General features: G+C 45.8%; 2 protein-coding genes across 9 annotated transcripts in view; one reads left to right on the forward strand and one right to left on the reverse strand.

The window, feature by feature from the left end:
- WDR37 (WD repeat domain 37) overlaps window positions 1–9,654 on the reverse strand; it is a 62,144-nt gene extending 52,490 nt beyond the window's left edge. For 2 of the 8 annotated variants that reach the window (XM_025853591.2, XM_073879976.1), the window contains exon 1: window positions 2,972–2,993. In XM_025853591.2, the coding sequence (XP_025709376.2) occupies window positions 2,972–2,988 (17 nt within the window). In that variant the 5' untranslated portion in view covers window positions 2,989–2,993. Of the gene's footprint in view, window positions 1–16; window positions 330–924; window positions 2,196–2,217; window positions 2,940–2,971; window positions 2,996–8,879; window positions 9,143–9,396 lie in introns of those variants that run through there. The other 6 variants (XM_025853597.2, XM_025853593.2, XM_073879979.1 and 3 more) reach the window with 6 other exon arrangements.
- A 2,108-nt stretch (window positions 9,655–11,762) lies between these two features.
- Window positions 11,763–15,607, forward strand: LOC112810109 (isopentenyl-diphosphate Delta-isomerase 1). The gene is made up of 5 exons (XM_025853598.2): window positions 11,763–12,067; window positions 12,262–12,434; window positions 12,612–12,704; window positions 13,145–13,275; window positions 14,008–15,607. The coding sequence occupies exons 1-5, from the start codon at window positions 11,937–11,939 to the stop codon at window positions 14,320–14,322; spliced, it is 843 nt and encodes a 280-aa protein (XP_025709383.1). The 5' UTR covers window positions 11,763–11,936; the 3' UTR covers window positions 14,323–15,607.
- Window positions 15,608–21,075: the final 5,468 nt, after the last annotated feature.

Raw genomic sequence — 21,075 nt, forward strand, 5'->3', positions numbered from 1 at the left:
AAACTCTGTTTCTGACCATTAAGTATGATGCTAGCTGTAGGTCAATTGTAGATTTTGTCTACTGAGATGAGAAGGCTCCCCCCTTCCTGAGTCTCACAAATGCGTTGAATTTTGTCATCTGTTTTTTCTGCATCATCTAATGGGCGTGGCTTTTCTTTAGCCTGTTAACAGATCAATTACACTGATGATTTTCAAACGCTAACCCAAATTTGCACGTACAAGTAAACCCCACTTGTTCCTAGTATAGAAGTCAATCTCTGTTCTCTCATTTTGTTGTTTTTTTCTGCCTTACTGTGGGTTACTTGAACATTTTCTAGAATTTCATTTTGAAGATTTATTTGACAGAGAGAGACACAGCGAGAGAGGGAACACAAGCAGGGGGAGTGGGAGAGGGAGAAGCAGGCTTCCCGCGGAGCAGGGAGCCCGATGCGGGGCTCCATCCCAGGACCCTGGGATCATGACAGAATTTCATTTTGATTTACAGTATAGTTTCTGAGTTTACCTCTTTTGTGTAACTTTCTTTAGTGATTGTTCTAGGTATTAAATTTTCACAACTATCAAGGCGCGTGGGTGGCTCAGTTGGTTAAGCAACTGCCTTCGGCTCAGGTCGTGATCCTGGAGGCCTGAGATCGAGTCCCGCATCGGGCTCCCTGCTCAGCGGGGAGTCTGCTTCTCCCTCTGACCCTCTTCCCTCTCGTGCTATCTCTCATTCTCTCTCTCTCAAATAAATAAATAAAATCTTTAAATTTTCACAACTATCACAGTCTGATTATCAACATTTTACCAGTTCACGGTAATATATAGAAACCTTACCTTCCTAACTCCTTGCACTTGTAACAGTCAAATGAAATACTTCCTCTATATACACTGAGAACATCAAGAGCTATGCTTCAACCTTCAAACATGAGTATCTGCTGAATTTACCAGTATGTTTCCTCTTTCCGTTGTTTGTACTTCCTTCCTGGTGTTCCCACATTGCTTTGTCATTTCCGTTCTGTTGAAAGAAATTCCTCTACCTATTATCTTAGGATAGGTCTGCTTGTGACTGATCACATGAAGGAGGTTTTCACTTGCTACAGAATTGAGTTGACAGTTCTTTTCCTTCAGCACTTGAAAAATATGCCACTTCCTTATGGCCTCTATGGTCACTGATGAAAAATCCACTTGTCAAACTGTTTTTCCACTAATGGTAAAGTGACATTTCTTTCTCACTGCTTTTTTGTCTTCAGTTCTCAGAAGTTTTGACTACGATGTGTCTTAGCATGAATTTCTTTGAGTTTATCTTGTCTGGGTTTCATTAAGCTTCTTGATTCTATAGGTTTATGGCTTGCCAGATTTAGGAAATATTCAGCCAGTATTTCTCCAAATGCACCTTCAGCCCCACTGTCTTTCTCCTCTTTCTGGGATTATAACAAGAACAATAGGTCTTTTGTCAAAGTTCCACAGGTCCCTGATACTACGTTCACTTTCTTCCAGGCTAGTTTCTCTCTGTTGTTCAAGGTGGGTAATTTCCATTCAGTCTTTCCTCTACCCTCTCCATTCTGCTGGTCAGCCATCCACTGGGTTTTTCATTTCAATTATACTTTTCAGTTCTAAATTTCCATTTGTTTCTTTATATCCCGTGTTTTCTTCCTGAGATTTTGTTTTTTCATTTGTTTCAAACGTCACTAACTGCTCGCTGACACATATTCATTTTGGCTGCCTTAAAATCCCTGTCAAATCATTCTAACATCTGCGACATCTCTGTGTTGCTGTCAGTTGTCTTTTCTCATTCAAACTGAGATTTTCCCAGTTCTTCATATAACATATAATTTTCAACTGAAGCCTCAACATTTTGGGTTCCTTGTTGACCCGGGATCTGATTTAAGTCTTCTATTACAGCAGGCCTCTAACGATGATGTCCCAACAATTTCTTGTTTCTGCCAGGTGGACTGCAAAGGTGGAGATCTGGAAGTCAGGGTTCTCCGCTCAGCCTCCACTGACCCTGGGTGGAGATACGCCCCATTGCTGCTGAGTGGGGTGAGAGTTCAGCCTCTCCCTTGGCTGCTCTCCCACTCACACCATCTTGACTGCACCAGAGGTCCCTGTTACTATACCCTACGTGGCCTCATTAGCACCGAGTGGTGGTGAAATTCCTGAATCCCTACTAGGTTTCCTCTAATGCCACCCCAGCAGGAAGAGCGTGTTTTCATCACCCAACACAGATGAGAATCCCACCTGCTCACTCAGCCTTCTCTGACACCACCCAGCAGAGAGTGTCACCTCAACACAGCTTGTCAAGGGTGAAAGCCTAGATTCTCCATCCAGCCTTAGACAAGAAGAGTGATGAGGGTAGGCGCTGCAGTGTTTTCTAAAAGTGTTCTGTCTCCGGGGCTTTCCCTTTCCTGGTCTTTTGACTAGAGAGCAGGCTTTTCTTGGTCTTCTGAGGTGAGCCCTTTGGTGTTGCTGGGTTGTTACCTCTTCAGGCCCAAGTCTGGGGTATGTGAGGCAAAAAAGAAAATCCAGGGAACTCAGCTCTGTGTCATTTCTGAGGTCCCAAAATACCAGTATCACTATACTCCCTTCTCTCCACCTTTCAGTCTTTTATGTGTTTTATATATACTGCCTTAGATATACTTAGTGGAACAAGGAAATACCTCTACTCTACCTTTCCGTAAGTACAAAATCAGAGACCTTTTGTATCTCATATTATACATGTGTAGACCTTGTGTTAAAATGGCAATAAGAAAGTAAATCGTGTTTTACAACACACTAAAAACTTTCAAATAGGTTAACTAATTCTGTGTTTTTAGGTTTAAAACTCTAAAATTTGTGAATTTATTAAAATTATCACCTAATTTTCTATAGCATTATGTAAACCACATTCAACTATCCAATCTAAAAAAAAGGGGAAATAGGAATAAAATAACCGTATTTCTTTTATCTCTAAAATTCTCATTTGGTTTTCTTTTTAATCTTCTATTTCTCTCACTTTTTTGGATATTCCATTTGTCAAAGCAAATCACAAGGGCAACACAGACTCAAGTGGAGGGCAAACAGACTTAACCTACTGAAAGAAAAAGAATGAGAAAGAACTTGTAGACATCTTTAATCCATCACACATTACTCCATTTACAAATTCTGGCTATACAATGAATAACATTTTGCTTCCCTAAAAAATGGCAGCGAATGGAACTAGTTTTGCCACTTCAAATACATAGCGGAGTAAAATAGATATAAATAATCCAGTTAAGTTAAACACCTACTAGGAATAAAATCCAAAGAAGAGCACAACAGTTAATTAGTTTTAGAGCCATGCAACCCCCACCCCCAACTCTTCAAAGCATTGGCTCGGCTTCACCATGAGGCCTCGGCTTAAATGTTACCTCCTCAAAACAGCTTCCTTTGGCCACTACTAGTCACAGCACTGTATGATCCTCGCCACCTCCACACCTAGATTTTATTTGTGGTTTACTCACTTAATGAATGTTTCCCCCACAACACCACCAATGTCCCCCACCTGGGACATTATTTGGGCTCACTATGGTACTTGTAGGGCCGACCATGTGGCCTGACATAAATACATCCCAAAATATTTAATGAATGTATAAGTGAATGAATGAATGAATGAACACATCTATCCCCAACTAGCTGTGTAACCTTGGTCAAGTTACTTAACCACGTTCTTAAGGCTTAATTTTGTCATCTTTAAAAGCAGGGACAGCAACAGCACTTCTTTCTTTCTTTAAGTCACACACCAAATATTCTTCAGCTCATAAACGCATTAGGTACTAGGAATACAGCAATGAACTAAACAGACTTGGTCCCTACTTTCATGTTATTTAGAGTTATGAGATGGACCTTAAGGGTAATCTCAGAATTGATTAGAGAAATTATAAATTCTGGTGACTGCTCTGAAAGATACACAACTATTATGAGAAGACGCAAGCTAAAGAGCAAGGTTTTTCCAAGAAACTGACATTTAAATTGAAACTGAAGAATCAGTGTTAACCATGTGGAAAGAGAGAGGGGGAGTGGGTATTCCAAGAACAGGAACAGCATGTGCAAATACCCTGAGCTGGGAATGAAACTAATTAACCAGAAAAACTAAAAAAGAGATAATGTGGCTAAAGCATAGCAAACAATGGAGAGAACAGTACAAGTGGTAGAGGGAGGCTTAGAGTCTGTCTTTTAAGTTTAGATTTTATCCTAAAACAAAAACGAAGCCATGCCGTAAATAAGTGACACTAGATTTGCATGAAAAATCACTCTTCCTGCTGTGTAGAAAACACATGGAAAAATCAGATGACTAGGAATGGGGAAGCCAGTTAGGAAGTTACTAAAGCAGTACAGGCAATTAATGATGATCCATAAGATTAGAGGGGTACATGAATGGATTTGGGGTGAGGAGGACAGGTGGGGCAGAAGAGAGGTGTCAAGAACAGCCCTCATTTCTGAGGTAAGAAGAAGGTGAAAAAGAGATCAGATTATTGAGGTACTGAGATACTGAGGCAGCAGACTTGCAGAAGAAATCAAGAATTAAATACTGAAGGTATTATGTTTGCAATGCCTCTGAACATCTAAAACACAGAAGAGGCAGGAAGTACATAGGTCTAGAGATGAAAAGAGAACTGGGCTAAATTTATAAATCTGGGAGAGGTCTACACTGAAAGTGGAGATAGGCATTTTGACCCCATCACGCCTCCAGAGTCTATGACTTACCAAATACTATTCTTAATAAGATAAAAAAAAAAAAAACCTTACAATGAGCATTATGTGTAGAAATAAGCAACACGTAATAAAACTGGCACTCCCTCAAATGACATAGGAAAAATTATTTTTTTAAAGTAGAATCATTTTAATTAACTGATTCAATCTTAAATGTTTCATTTTCATAGTAGACAGAAAATTATTTTTAAAGATTTTATTTATTTATCTAACAGAGAGAGAGAGAGCACAAGCAGGGAGAGATGTGGGGCTCTCAAGGCTCGATCCCAGGACCCTGGGATCATGACCCAAGCCGAAGGCAGATGCCTAACCAACAGATGCCTTAACCACCCCGGGTGCCCCAATGGAAAAATTATTTTTGACTGAAAAATTAAAGAACAAATTTTTTTATGAAATTTAGGTCTGAAAATTTTGAGCTACAGAAATTAGAGATGGCTGAAATAAAGACATAAAGCAAAACAATGGCAGAATCTGTAATTGGCAGAATTTTATAGACACAAAGATTACATTGATATTAAATTTGACAAATTTGAATATAACAAAACTAAACTGTTAAACAGTTCATATTAAACCACTTAAAAGAGTATTTCAGTAATTTTTTTTAATGGAAACATTTAGAACTATTTAACTGTGCCACATAAAAAAATTGGCCAAAAAACCAAACTGACTTAATGGAACCTTACCCAGAAACTATATTCTTCATAAAAAGAAGGAGATAGACATAACTCTTTTTCAGTGATTACACATATTAAGTTCATAAAGCATCTCAGTTGTCAAAATCATTAACACAATTTAACAGTTACCTTGCAGTTTCTAAGTCACATTTTGTAAAGGAGGAAAATATCAAAACCCTGTGAAAAAGATCCTAATGGAGCCATAAAGAGGAGACTTTATCTGCAGACATTTCAGTCAAGTAAGTAACAGAGTAAAGGTCTTTTCTTTCCTCTCTGAAGACCTGCATCAGTGGAAATACTCTGCTAAGTATCAGTGGGAAGGTTAGCACATTCTGAAGATTCACAAGTTGGTTATATAAAGTGCAAGAAGGGCAACACCTACCTTCCTTTCACCTCAAAGTCATAGGCTTTTCGGGTTTTTATTCTTTTTTAATCTCTACACCCCACATGGGGCTCAAACTCACAACCCCAAGATCAAGAGCCAGCTCACACTCTACCAACTGAGCCAGCCAGGCGCCCCTCAAAGTTGTAGGTTTTGAATCAATGATTTTCTGTCTTCAGTATCATACCACTGGCTTTCCAGACACTACACCTTCAGTAAGAAATAAGCAGTCTTCTATACAACTAACTTTAAAAATCGTCACCCTCTGGGGGTGCCTGGCTGGCTCAAGCTGGAAGAGTGTGTGACTCGATCTCAGGGTCAAGCCCTATATTGGGGTGTAGAGATTACTTAAATAAATAAAATTTTAATAAACAAATCTTCACCCTCTGCCTTGCACTGAGGCTTGAACCTCCCTCCTCCCCATGAACCCCATATAGTGTCGTTCTGGCCTTTGCTTGTTTTTGTCACTCCACCACACAGTCCATTACACTGGTTATCTTTTCACACTGATCCATTTCCAACCAAATACGTACACTTCACACAATTACAGATTATAAATCTGGAACAAGAACCTGGCATCAAATGGAGATTTTTCATCCGGAGTGATTTTATCCCTTAAGACCTTTCTAAGCCCTGTGAAGTGTCATCTCAACGATGGGGTCATAATGCCTGTGCCAAGCACTGTATTATTAACACTTGAAGACGACCTGGTGAATTCAAGTTCTGCCTCTTCCACTCGGGTCTTCAGCCATACTCACCATTCTTCAGAAACTGGAGTGGCAGGATCCTCTAGTTTTTCGTTATAACCTATTTCCAATTTCCTCTTTCTCTTTTGTTAATCTTTCCAACACAATTTCCTTCCTGAACCTTTTTTAAAATTTTACTCTTGCCCTCTTCATTCACATCCTCTCCCTCCTCCAGCAGTCTACCCTGGTGCCAACACCACTTTTCCCTTCACACCAGACCCTCCGGGGAGAACAAACCCCTTCACCTCAGCATGGATCAGTATTAGTATAAATCCTATATAAATGTTTGAAAAGTTTAGGGTGTTTTCAGGTTGAGATCACAGAGAGAGGCAAGGAAATTGCAGGTGTTTGCAAAAGAAATACTGAACTGATAGAGCATGGACTCTAAGCTAGACAAAGAGGGAAGTGAAGTTAGAAAGTACAGCAGACACCGGTAACGGATGGGCAGGTCCCTCTGAGACAGAAGAACTGCTCCAAAGGTGTGTTGTGAGGCTCACAAGGGTCAGTAAAAACAGCCACTATTGTTCCAAAAACGCTGTGAGGCACAGTTCCCAAATGTTCAACAGGCCAAACACTTTAGTAAACTGGTCATAGAACCGTAAAGGGGAGGGGCACCTGGGTGGCTCCGTGGGTTACGCAGCTACTTTCGGCTCAGGTCAAGATCCCAGGGTCCTGCTCAGCAAGGAGCCTGCTCCTCCCTCTGCCTCTGCCTCCCGCTCCCCCTGCTTGTGCTCTCTCCCTCTCTGTCAAATAAATAAATAAAATATATTTTAAAAAAAAAAGGAACTGTAAAGGGGAGAAGGAGAAAAAGGGGGCCCTGAAGGGGCAGAGAGAAGAAAAAAAAGAACTGTAAAGGGAAAAAAAAATGTCTTTACTCTAAAAATAATCTATTGTAACCAATGTTAAAAGCTGTGCCTTTTACCTAAATATAATCAAAAACAAATATCTGAAATTCCAAAAGATAATTATATTTCTTCAAACTATTCGTACTAACCCACTATTATAAGGCACTGAACAGGTTTATGGAAAAAAAATCCTACTTTTTTTAAAAAACATTATTTTCAAGGAATTATAAATAGTTCCCTCCAAAAACTCAACCTCCCTAACCCACCCTTCAAATAAGTAGGTTTAATATAAAGTCTGCACAACTCATGTGCCACACACACATGACCCCATGTACAAAACATTACTCACAATTTCATACCCGGTGGGACTTTTAAACATTTTCTTTTAGCAAGAACACTTAAGTACTTAATTTCACGAACGTTAACTTTACGCAAAAGAATGATTAAACAATGTAATCTGTGTGCGGCATTTGACAGTATCGAATGTGACTTTCCACCAGCCGTTCAGTCCAGCTCTCCCTAACACCGTATTGTTACAGCGCTGCGCTGCGAATTCCTGGCGGGCTCCAACAGCAAACTCAACTGCTCCGCAGCATCTATGGAGAGAAGCCCCTGCAGAAACGTGCCATCAGTCCCAACCTGCGGACACTGTTTTGTCCCTCATCCACACAGTGAACTGGGGGACACCACTAATCGGAAGATGACCCCCAAGATTTTCAAGTGCAAGTGCAAAGCAAGTGAACAGCCTACCAGAGCCACCCGAAGGAAGGTGCCAAGAGGCTGAGAAAAGAGGAAGGAAGCGCTCTCACTAAAGCTCTCCCGTGTCCAGGACTCTGCAAGAACGCGTGGCACACACATCGTAACGTGACCTTCTCACTATCAAGACGCGGCTCGGAAAGGTCGCGCAGCTGCTGTGCAGTGCGGCGGGGGTCCGCCGCCCTCCCCGCTGGCTGGGCCCAGCGCAAGGAGGACACAGCGCCCGCACGACCGCCCCGAGGCCAGGCCGCGCCAGCCCTGCGGAGCCCAAGCCCGCGCGCGGAGCGTGCAGAGCGGGGCGGCCGGGCGCGGCGAAGACACTCCGGAGGCACGGGCCCACCTCGGAGGCACACCATTCCGGGGACACTTCTAAGGTCACACCTTGGAGGCCACCATCCTGCATTTACGGGGCGTTCGCTGGAACGGAAACAGATGAAACTTCCCGAGTCGCCGCGCTCTCCCACGACAAGCTCGGCTTCAGCGGACCGGGCCGGGCACGGGAGCCTCTGCTGCGAGGGCTGCGCGACCGGGCCTCTCCGCTCCTGCCCACCACGTAACCTGGGGCTCTGAGCGAGGCGCCGTCGCCCCGCCCCGGGCCGACCCCAGCCCTCCATCGACAGCAAGGACCAGGGCACGCGGGGTCGGGGGTGGGGGGCGGGCGCGAGGCAGCCACAGGCCCCGCGGGCACGCCCCCAGTCCCGCTCGGAGGCCATGGCCCCCCGCACCCCGGGTGCCCCTCGGGGGTGGAAGATGACCGCCCGGCACTCACCTGTCGTGCCGCCGCCGTGCCCGCCGACCCCCAATGCCAACCGGGCCCTGCGCTGCAGCGCGCCCGTTCCCAACCACACGGCGCCCGCGACAGACCGGGAGACGCAGGACACCGAATCTCCGCCCTGACGCGGCCCCACGACCCGGCAAGCCCGACGCCCTGCACTTCCGGCACAGCCGGAAGCTCCAGCCTCGCCTCGCGCCCAGGCCGCCGGAAGTCCCGCGACGACCTCCGCCCCGCGCCGGAAGTCCCTCCCGCGGCCTCCGTCTCAGCCGCGACCGCCGGAAGTCCAGCCCCCGTCCTGCGCTCGCGCCGGAAGTCCCGCGACCGCCCGCTCTGGCCGCGCCCCGGCGCGCGGGGAGCCGGGGGCAGGGGGGGAGCGCCCGTGACTGCCCGCCCCCGGCCCACCGGGTAGGTGCTCGCCCGAAGGTGCGCTCGGAAGAGCCGAGCCGCGGACTGGGAGGAGCGGGGCGCCGGCGCTCGCAGGGAGCCCGCGGGCGCGTCCCCCGGTACTCACTGCGGCGGGCTCCCGCGGGGGTCCTCGACCCCCACAGGTTCGCGTCCATCGGCTCGGGTCGGGGGGACCGCTGACGGGCGTCCAGCCCTGTGTGCTCCCCGCGGCCGCACGGCTGCCGGCCGCGACTCTTCCCCGCGGGGCTGTGGCGGAGGCTGCCGGTCCGCACGGGCTCCCGGTGGAGGTAGAACTATTAATATTTCAGCTTTATCTGCAGAGGATGACTCATCCACTTTCCTTTCTGAAATATTTGTTCGCCATTGGCTAAAAAGAAAAAACAAAATCAGCTGCTCGCTGCGAAAGGTGGGACTTACTCGTCTTTGATCTAGGTTGGCAAGGGACGTCATGGACTGGAGACCTTACATGAGCGACCACCCTCCTCTTTACAAACAACTCTGCCTAGGCGTTAAAGCTGACCTACAGTAAATGAAAAGCAAGAGACCAGTTTCCTGATGTGTGGGTCAACATTCTCACTCCTTCCTTTAAAAACGAAAGCTCGCCATTCAAATTCAAGAAGCCCTCGTAAGATGATTGCACAAGAAACAAATTTAACATTTTGGGACCCAAATAACCACAAACTAGAATAAGTGCTGAAGTTATTTACACATTTAGTAAAAGCTCAGCTTAGCACTAAGAAACCCTTCTGTAAGGGTTTCAGGCTTTTGGAGGTTGTGGCAAACATTTCACCAGGAGGAGCGTTTTCCTCTACCCTTCAAGGTTCTTCTGGCTGGTGGAAGACGTGAGACAGATTGGCAGGAGAATATCAAATTTAATTATAATTATGCATGTATGAGAATCCACATAAACCTGAGAGATTCCAAAGACAGTCGAAATAAGGTTCATAGGTCACCCTGAACCTAGGAGAAGTGGGTCTGGGACTTAAAAGGGAGAGCAACTCATAGGAGGGTGGAAAATAAATGTTTGCGAAGTCGCTCAGGAGCAATGGGACACAGAGAGGACTTTGATGAAACGGACGTAGCTAGTTTCCTCCCTGCCCACCGGGGGCTTGACGACTTCCCAATGCTTAAAGACTTTTTTTTTTTTAAGGTTTATTTATTTATTTATTTCACGGAGAGCGTGTGCGCTCACAAGCCGGGGGAGGGGGAGCAGCAGGTAGAAGGAGAGGAAGAAGCAGGCTCCCAGCAGGCTCCAAGAGAGCCCAATATGGGACTCGATCCCAGGACCCTGGGATCCTGACCTGAGCCGAAGGCAGATGCTTAACGACTGAGCCACACACGCGCCACAGGACTTTTCTGATGAAATTAGTGGTGATGTTAAAGGTGATTGGTATTGAATAATGAAATGTGTCAACATCTGCAAGATCTGCTTAATTAGTGAAGTAATATTTTCCAAGTGACCCAATATTACAAAATCATGCGTGGGAAAATATGCATTCGAACTTTAGTCCAAAGCAATGAATGTTAATTTAACATTATAAAATGTTCATTGCTGTGGTTTTGATATAGGAAAGGCATGAGGGTTTGAAGCCCACAGGCAAGAAAGAGTTCTTAAGATGTCTTTGGTGCAAAAAGGTGGTTTTATTAAAGCACAGGGACGGGACCCATGGGCAGAAAGAGCTGCACCGGGGTCGTGAGGAGTGGTTCATGATACACTTTCAAGTTGGGAGGGGGTTGGGGATAGCGTGTCTCTAAGGAATTTTGGAAGCACGGTTTCCAGGACTTTGAGGAGGCTAGCTATTGTTGGGAAAAGGTTGTGTATTACTGTCTAGTAAAACCTTAGTCATGAGACCCTTCAGATGTGTATTGGGCCATATGCTTGGGGGAGGAGGTGATTGCCAACATGTATTTTGGGGGTTTAGGGATAAAATTTCTAAAGGAATTTTTGTGTTAAAGTAGACTCCCAGGATCCTGGGGGTTGGGCAGAGGTTGCCTTTTGCCCTGAGCAAAGTGTTAACATCAAGGCAGTTGAGTCCCTAGAAGACTATCACTCTGCCTTTTTCAAGGCCTTGTTAACGGGCTGTGGGGGGAGGGGTGTGATGTGGGGTCTGTGTGTGGGGTGTAAGGGGGATGTGTTGGGTCTGCGTGTGGGCCGTAGGGCGGGTGTGACATGGGGTGCAGGCGTGGGCTTCACGAGGGGGGTTCGGGGAGCGGTGAACGGTGCGGGCGTGCGGGCGTCGCGGCCTTCCGAACCAGGGCACGCACCGCGCCGTCCCGCGCGGTCCTCATGCAGCCCGCCCCCGGGGGCACGGGAGCTCAGCCTGCCGGTCCGCTAACTGCGCAGAAGGCCCCGCGCACACACGTCACGACGTCTCAGAGCCCGAGCGCTCGGGCACCTGGAACGTGCGCTCGCGCGGGGCTCGGCGCCTCTGGCGCGCGGACTAGCGGGTGTGGTCGGGGCCGCTCGCTCCGCCCTCCGTCTCCGGGCGGCCTCCTGAAAAAGGCTCTGCAAGGCCCCGAGCTCCGTACAGCGGGGCTTGGAGGGCAGAGGGAAGAGCGGAACCTCGGCTCCGTGACGGAGGCCCTGCACACGCCCTCGCGCGACCGTGGCGTCAGGCGTGGCCGGCGCGCGATTGGCCGCGAAGCATGTGGCGCGCTCTGGCGCGGGCCCTGAAGGTTGGGCGCGCGGCCCGAGGGGGCGGGCCCCAGGCCTGGGGGCGGGGCCTGCGGGAGCAAAACGCGGCGGAGCGGTGGTACGCAGAGGGCAGCAGCCTGAGGTAGGCCGGCGGGGGTCGGGCGGCGGCCGGCGGGTCCCCGCGGGCCCGGGGCACCGAGTGTGGCCGCCCAGCCGCCCCCTCCCGGGGGACCCTCGGTGTCGGGTGGGAGTTGGGGGGAGGTACCCCGGGGCCCGGGTGGTGGTTCTCCCGGGGACGGGGGGGGGTCCTGAGCCCCGGTCCTCTGTCGGCGCCAGGGTCACGGGCCGGGTCCGGCGGGCTGCCAGCATGCCGGAGATTGACATGGACAAGCTGGACGCGCAGCAGGTGCAGCTGCTGGCGGAGATGTGCATCCTCATCGATGAAGAGGACCGTCGGATCGGGGCGGAGACCAAGCGGAACTGCCACCTGAACGAGAACATCGACAGAGGTGCGGGGCCAGGCGCGGCGGCCCGGGCGGCCCCCCGTGCCCGCCGCCCTGTCCGGGCCGGGCAGAGCCCCGCTGAGTGGACGACGATGGCAGCAGGTTCCAGGGGCTCTGGACCGTAGGTAGAGAATAGGGCAGGTAACTGCTGTCTTACAGTAATCTCCCTTCTTTGGCGCGCAGGGTTATTACATCGAGCTTTCAGCGTCTTCTTATTCAACACGGAAAATAAGCTCCTGCTGCAGCAGAGGTCAGATGCTAAAATCACCTTTCCAGGTGAGCGTGCTTCTGCCCGGAGTACTTTGTAGGGAGCCGGACCCGGCGTGACTCGGTCCGGGGCGTGCTTGGTAGCCAAAGTCAGAAGGGAAATCCTGTGGATGGCAGCATTTCATGTTCCGCATAAAGAAGTGTGTGCATTGAGCACAACCTAATGAGCCAGCAGTGAAGATGGCTAGTATGTGTATATTCACATAGATTTCTAATGTATATTTTTATCTGTGTTGTAGGTTTGTCTTTATACTCTTTGATCTTTCTGGTTAAGACTGCGTTAATAAAGAACTTATCTACACTTGTCTGTTTCACAGACTGATTACCCATAGCTCATTATAACTGATTTAGAAATCTTCATTTTTCTGTTACTTTTAAAACTTTTTTTTTTTATCTTTTAGACCTATTTGGAGGAAAAGTTAATCTACATGTATATTAACATGTTCCAGGTTGTTTTACCAACACTTGCTGTAGTCATCCGTTAAGTAATCCCCGAGAGCTGGAAGAAAAAGAGGCCATTGGAGTAAGACGAGCGGCACAGAGGCGATTAAAGGCTGAATTAGGAATTCCCATGGAAGAGGTAACCAATTTTACTACACAACTGTACAAGCTGAAATCTTGTTTAGAAATCCAAACATACGTTAAAACATTTTCATTAAAATTTTAAATTTAAGGTAGGTCTCTGCTTTATAACTTTGTGAGTTATTGGTCCTAGAAAGCACCTCCGTTAAAGATTATTTAAATTTTGACTTCTTCATATTACTTGTGAAGATTTAGCTCAGTGTTAAAATGGATTGGTCTGTTAACCAGTATATAAAGTTGATTATTTTTATAATTGAGCAGATCAAAAATGATAGTTTTCTTGTGAAAATCCTTACAAATATAAACTACAAATCTGATTGGGTAAATTGAAATAATCTTTATTTCCTGGGATTGTCCTCTTTAAATAAGACCTGAGTAAATAAAGTATATCTCGTCTAGTTAAAATGGTAAATACTATCCCCCCCCCCCCCGAAAAGCACTATCAAGATGTGAAGGAGAATGCCACACATTTAGTTTGAGTGACTGCTTTTTTTTTTTTAATACCATTATTTTAATAAAATCAACCTAAATTCTTGGTCTTGTGGGGAAAAAAATTTAGGCACTTGAAACTATGTCATAATATCTTCATATATCATCAACAGATTAATATTTTAAGAGTTCTAATTCTAAAACTATGGTTCTGTTGTTCAGGATCTTACTTAAATGTGGTGGGCTGATTTACATTACTTGTGTTATTGATGTTTTTGCTGTTGTTTTATTTTCATCCTAGGTTCCTCCAGAAGAAATTAATTACCTAACACGAATTCACTACAAGGCTCAGTCAGATGGTATCTGGGGGGAACATGAAATTGATTACATTCTGTTTGTGAGGAAGAACGTAACTTTGAATCCAGATCCCAATGAGATTAAGAGCTACTGTTATGTGACAAAGGAAGAGCTAAGAGAACTTCTGAAAAACGCAGCCCGTGGTGAAATTAAGTTAACTCCGTGGTTTCAGATTATTGCCAATGATTTCCTCTTTAAATGGTGGGATAATTTAAATCATTTGAATCAGTTTGTTGACCATAAAATACATAGAATGTGAATGTGAAAATGAATGGTTAGTAAAATACTGAGAAATTTCTCCACTTAGTAAACTTAACATAATTCTTTAAAAATTTGGTTCCCCATAAGAATTCGTCACTTGAAACATTGATAATTTACAACCAGTATTTGTATGGAAAATACAACCAGCTTGTTAATTTTATATCACACACCCCATATGTGTGCACCGCTATTTGTAAAAGACATCTGTGAGAGGTTATTGTAATATCAGGGGCAAATTAATGTTACCTGTCTAATCACATGGTCCTAACAAACTCCAAAAAATAAATGAAGCTCTTCATTTTCGGTGTGTTGTGATAAATACTATCAGCACACTTGTAGAGAACTTTGCTCTTTACCAAATGCTTTATAAATCATTACATTTTTATCATAGTCTAGAAGAATGTGCAGTGCGAGCTATTTGCTTAGCTACTTCAAAATAGTCCAAATTAACTTTCCATATGAGCAGATTAAACGTAGAGCAGGTTCAAGGGAAATTAAATGGTATATATCCTGATTTCTGTCATTCTAAGCTGATTTTGTGGTTTAATCATGCTGGAAGTACCTTGATACCAAAAGTCAGACTTCGCTTTTGGTAATGATACTGGTCGGGTTAAATCTTTTAAATAGGTTTTGCTAGTTAGTAACGTGTGCTTTCCAAATGACAGTGGACAGGCAGGTTCTTTGTAAAATGGAAATTGAGTCAATTGGGTGATACTCTACAACAGGATTTCTTAACCTTGACACTGTTGACATTTGGGTTGGATAATTCTTTGTTGTGAGAATTCATCCTGTGTGTTGTAGGATGTGTAGCAGCATCCCTGGGTTCTACCCACTCAAAGCCATTAACACCCCTCCCCCTGTGACAGTCACGGTGACACCAGATGCCAAATGGCTCCTGGAGGTCACAGGCGCCCCCAGTTGAAATCCAGTGTTCTACAAAGTCAGGCCATATTGTAGGGAGAAAGATTATAGTCCATGTTATAGATTTGGGTTATGGAATATGTGTATATTCATATTTAAATTGTACCTTGACTAATGCACTTTCTAAAAGTCTTGCCCTAGATTTCTCAGATCTGAAGTCTTAAGACAGCCGTATTATCCTCGAATGTTGTATAATAAATAATGAAGAAAAAGAAACTATTTAACAAATGTTCTGTAAATTCAGTAGAAAAATTCATTTCTTGTTAACACTGAACAGTTGACTTAAAACTTCAGGAAAGACTGGTGTCAAGTATTAATTTTTCTGAAAAGCAAAAACAATAAAAAGAATTACCACATTTTAATATTGTGGTCTGGTTTGATAAAACTTCAATCCCATCATTTAACCCTTTAATAAAGTTAGGGGATCCATAACCAGCAGCACCAGCAGACAGCGTACCTCAGCCCACTCAGTAAATGCTCAGCCAGCATTAGGTGTTACCACTGGTGTTTTCTTGAAAGGCCTGGCCGGAACACGGGAGGATGAATGTTCTTTGACCTGATGAACCCCTTAGAATTCATAATAAATAAATTAATAAATAATAAATAGTATATATCATCTAGTTAAAATGGTAAATACTATTCCCCCCCAAAAAGTACTATCAAGATGTGAAGGAGAATGCCACACATTGAGTTTGAGTGACTGCTTTTTTTTAATACAATTATTTTAATAAAATCAACCTAAATTCTTGGTCTTGTGGGGAAAAAAAATTTAGGCACTTGAAACTATGTAATAACTTCATATATCAACAGATTAATATTTTAATATTTCATCTTTTTAAAGATGAAATGAAACTTAAATTTTTATCTTCAACTGCTTAAAGTTCATGGTCTCCACAATCTGTAACTGTCTGACAGCTCTTTAAGGGCCAGAAGTTGTCTTCTATACAACTGATTATTCTGGGGGCGCCTGTGGGGCTCAGTCGGTTAGGTGTCTGCCTGGTTGTGATTCCAGGGTCCTGAAATCAAGGTCCACTCCCTGCTCAGCAGGGAGTCAGCTTCTCCCTCTGCCCCTCCCCCTCCCCCTTCCCTCCTGCTTGTGAGGGTTCTTTCTCTCAAAATTTTAAAAAATAAATAAAACTGATTATTCTGTCCTCAAGCCTCTGCTGGCCAGAGAACCAGAGTGAAAACCAAGACGCTGTAGGGAGGGGGCACATGCTACTGCCCTGCGTGGCCCCAGCCCCCAGCAGATGGGCACAGGCACAGAACTCCGAGGCATGTGAGCAGGACCCTGGGCTGCACGCCATGTAATGCTCAGGTGGAGGTGGTCCTTCCATCTGCTCCCCAGGGCACACCTGCTTGATGGTTTCATTCCCCCCCAACACGGGTGGGCCCATCTGGTGGGCATTCCCAGGGATGGGGAACCCCACTTCCTGTGTGGGTCTAGATGCCCACCCGGATCCCCCCTCTGCACATACGGGGTATCTAGTGTTTCAGTACAGCCCGTGCCACCTCAGCTGGGTCCTTGTCAGCCTAAGCCTGTACTTCTCACTCACGTGTCACAGAGTGAACTTGTGCACATTTGAATTATCTTGACACAACTTTGTTCCTCACATTTTCACACACTTACTTCTCACGCTTTAGACTCCACATTTGTTTTTAAGATTTTGTTCATTTATTTGACAGAGCACAAGCAGGGGGAGTAGCAGTGGGAGAGGGAGAAGCAGACTCCCCGCTGAGCAGGGAGCCCGATGCGGGACTTGATCCTGGGACCCTGGGACCATGGCCCGAGCCGAAGGCAGATGCTTAACCCACTGACCCACACAGGCACCCCTAGACTCCCACATTTAAATCTCTACACAATTCTCCATATTCACATGGCCGGCTGTCTGTGACAACCCTTGTGTGTTTGTTTTGAAGATTTTAAGTAATCTCTACACCCAACAGGAGGCTCAAACCCAGGACCCTGAGATCAAGAGTCAGCCGCTCCACGGACTGAGCCGGCCAGGCGCCCCTGCCCGGATATTTAAACAGGATCTCATGACTCCGCGCAGACCAAGTCCTGGGACGCACCACTCCTCCTGCTCTCAGGAAATGGCGACCCCTGTCCTCCCATCACCCAGGCTAACCTTGCAGTCACTTCTAACTCCCTTCCCCCTCACACCCTGTGTCCAATTAGTCAGTAAATCCTTTGAATTAACCCGGATTTGAACTTTGAGTCACTTTTCCTACTCCTTTGAATCGAGACAATCCCTGGACGGCCTCCTGACCGTCTGCTCTTGCCTCTTGATATCTGTTGCCAACACAGCAGCTAGTGAGTGTCCTCTCCCTCCTCAGCAGGCTCCAGAGGAAGCCCCCAGCGGCCTGCAGGCCCTGTTGTGCCCAGCACTGGAGCCCCATATACCCTTGACATAGATTTGTCAATTGTGAAGTTTGCCACATGCATATCTGCTCTCGAGATATTGACAACTTATTCCAGATTTAATGACATCTTTAGCATATAGCCAAGAAGTCACTCTACATAAGCACAATCCAGTTGGCACAAGGAAATTTGACACACACAATAGTTTCATCTAAAATACAGCACCTGGGGGGCTTCTAGGGGGCTCAGTCGGTGGGGCGTCTGACTCTTGATCTCAGCTCAGGTCTTGATCTCGGGCTCGTGAGTTCAAGGCCCCTGTTCAGCTCCACGCTGGGCATGGAGCCTACTTTAAAAGTAAACAGGGGGCGCCTGGGTGGCTCAGTTGGTGAAGCGTCTGCCTTAGACTCGGGTCATGATCCCAGTGGGCAGGGAGTCGGCTCCTCTCTCCCTCTCCCCCGCTTGTGCTCGCTCGCTCTCTAATATTTTTTTAAAAACAAATAAAATACAGTACCACAGAAGGAGAATTCTTCCTTTATCTTCAAGGTTTAAGAACTCAGTCGACATGGGCGGAGCAAGATGGCGGAGGAGTAGGAGACCTGGATTTCGTCTGGTCTCAGGAATTCAGCTGAATATGGATCAAGCCATTCTGAACACCTATGAACTCAACAGGAGATCGAAGAGGAGAGGAGCAACAACTCTCTGAACAGAAAAGCGACCGCTTTGTGGAAGGTAGGACGTGCGGAGAAGTGAATCCGAGGCAATATTCGAAGGATAGACGGTGGGGGAGGGGGCCTCCGTCGGCCGCTTCTGGAAAGTGATAGAGCCGCGGAGCACAAAATCGGACCTTTTAGAAGTCGGCTCCGCGGAGGGACGTCGCTCCAGTGGCTAAGCGGGGGGTGGAACCCTCGCAGGACAGTGTGGTCTCAGGACCCTCGGGGTCACAGAAAGGCCGGGGGAGCCTGAGTGCGGCAGAGCTCCCAGGGATCGGAGCGGGGAAGCCGGCTGCAGAGACGGAGCCGAGGCGCGGGCTCTCAGCTCGGGGTGGCCATAAACTGTGATCCGCGGCCCAGTCGGGCCACTGCTCCTCCAGCAGGGACCCAACAAGCGGCAGATCCGGGGAGACTCCCCTTCCTCCCCCGGGAGGAGCGGCGCGGGAGCGCACCGCAGGGATCTGCTGGGTTTGGAGACTCCACACGGGGTCGGGTGCCAGAGACAGAAACGCTCGGTCACAGGCCGGGTGAGCACAGAGTGCGGCCGGAGACCGGGGAGACGGGAGTGACTGCTTTTCTCTGGGGGCACACTGAGGAGTGGGGCCCCGAGTTCTCAGCTCCTCTGGGTGGAGATTGGGAGGCTGCCATTTTCACTGTCGTCCTCCAAAGCTGTACCGAGAGCTTGCAGGGAACAAAAGCTCCCGAGAGCAAACCCGAGCAGCTTGCTTAGCCCGGACCGACAAGGGCGGAGCAATTCAGCCTCCGGCAAAGACATTTGGAAACCACAGCAACAGGCCCCTCCCCCAGAAGATCAGCACGAACAGCCAGCAAGCCAAGACCAAGTTTACCGATCAAGGAGAACGGGAGAACTCCAGCGCTAGGGGAATACTGCACATAGAATTCATGGCTTTTTTTACCATGATTCATTAGTTTTTCAAAGTTAATTTTTTTAACTTTTTCTTTAATTTCTCTTTTTCCCTTTTTCAACCAACATCTTATCAATCCCTTTTTAAAACAAAATTTATTTTTCATTTTTAGAGTCATATTTTATCCCTTCATAGTAGTTACCCTTATTTTTGGCATATATATATAAGTTGTTCTCTCTTTAAAATGTTGAGATACAGTTTCTTCTAAAAGATCAAAATATACCCTAAATCACTAATGTATGGCTTTGTTCTAGTCTCCTACCTCATCACATTCTCTCCCTTTTTTTAAATCTTCTTTCTTTTTACAAACAACTTATCGTATCAATTTCTTTTATAAAATCTTTTATAATTATCACCTTTACAGTCATCTGCCATCCCTTCATTGTATCAACCCTTATTTTGTACATATATGTCTTTCTTCCTTTAAAATTTTAGCAGGCACTTTCTTCTAACAGACCAAAATACGCCCAAAATCTAGTGTGCGGCACTGATCTATGCACTACCCTGATCATATTTGATCATATTCTGGTTTTTTTTTGTTTTGTTCTGTTTTTGTTTGTTTTTATCTTTTTTTCTTTTTTTTTTTTTCTCTTCTTTCTTTCCCTTTCTTGTGCCCTGATTTCAGGTCTTTTCTAATTTGTATAGAGTGTATTTGCTGGAGACGTTGTTAACCTGATAGCATTCTGTTCTCTCATTCATCTAGTCTCCTCTGGACAAAATGACAAGATGAAAAAAAATCACCTGAGCAAAAAGAACAAGAGGTAGTACCGTCTGCCAGGGACCTACTCAATACGGACATTAGTACGATGTCGGACCTAGAGTTCAGAATCATGACTTTAAAGATACTAGCTGGGCTTGAAAAAAGCGTGGAAGTTATTAGAGAAACCCTTTCTGGAGAAATAAAAGAACTAAAATCTAACCAAGTTGAAATCAAAAAGGCTATTGATGAGGTGCAATCAAAAATGGGGGCACTAACTGCTAGGATAAATGAGGCAGAAGAGAGGATCAGCGATATAGAAGACCAAATGATGGAAAATAAAGAGGCTGAGAAAAAGAAAGATAAACAACTACTGGATCATGAGGGTAGAATTCGAGAGATAAGCGATACAATAAGACGAAACAACATTAGAATAATTGGGATCCCAGAAGAAGAAGAGAGAGAGAGAGGGGCAGAAGGTATATTGGGACAAATTATAGCAGAGAACTTCCCTAATGTGGGGAAGGAAAGAGGCCTCAAAATCCAGGAGGCACAGAGAACCCCTCTCAAAATCAATAAAAATAGGTCAACACACCGACATCTAATAGTAAAACTTACGAGTCTCAGAGACAAAGAGAAAATCCTAGAAGCAGCTCGGGAGAAGAAATATGTAACCTACAATGGTAGAAACATGAGATTGGCAACAGACCTATCCACAGAGACCTGGCAGGCCAGAAAGGACTGGCATGAGATCTTCAGAGCACTAAATGAGAAAAACATGCAGCCAAGAATACTATATCCAGCTAGGCTGTCATTGAAAATAGAAGGAGAGATAAAAAGCTTCCAGGAGAAACAAAAACTAAAGGAATTTGCAAACACGAAACCAGCCCTCCAAGAAATATTGAAAGGGGTCCTCTAAGCAAAAACAGAGCCTAAAAGCAGCACAGATCAGAAAGGAACACAGAAAATATACAGTAACAGTCACCTTACAGGCAATACAATGGCACTAAATTCATACCTTTCAATAGTTACCCTGAATGTCAATGGGCTAAATGCCCCAATCAGAAGACACAGGCTAGCAGACTGGATTAAAAAACAAGACCCATCAATCTGCTGTCTGCAAGAAACTCATTTTAGA

This window comes from Callorhinus ursinus, unplaced genomic scaffold (genome assembly GCF_003265705.2).
Source record: "Callorhinus ursinus isolate GAN/ISIS: 27379988/994484 unplaced genomic scaffold, GSC_fseal_2.0 scaffold36, whole genome shotgun sequence".
NCBI lineage: Eukaryota > Metazoa > Chordata > Mammalia > Carnivora > Otariidae > Callorhinus > Callorhinus ursinus.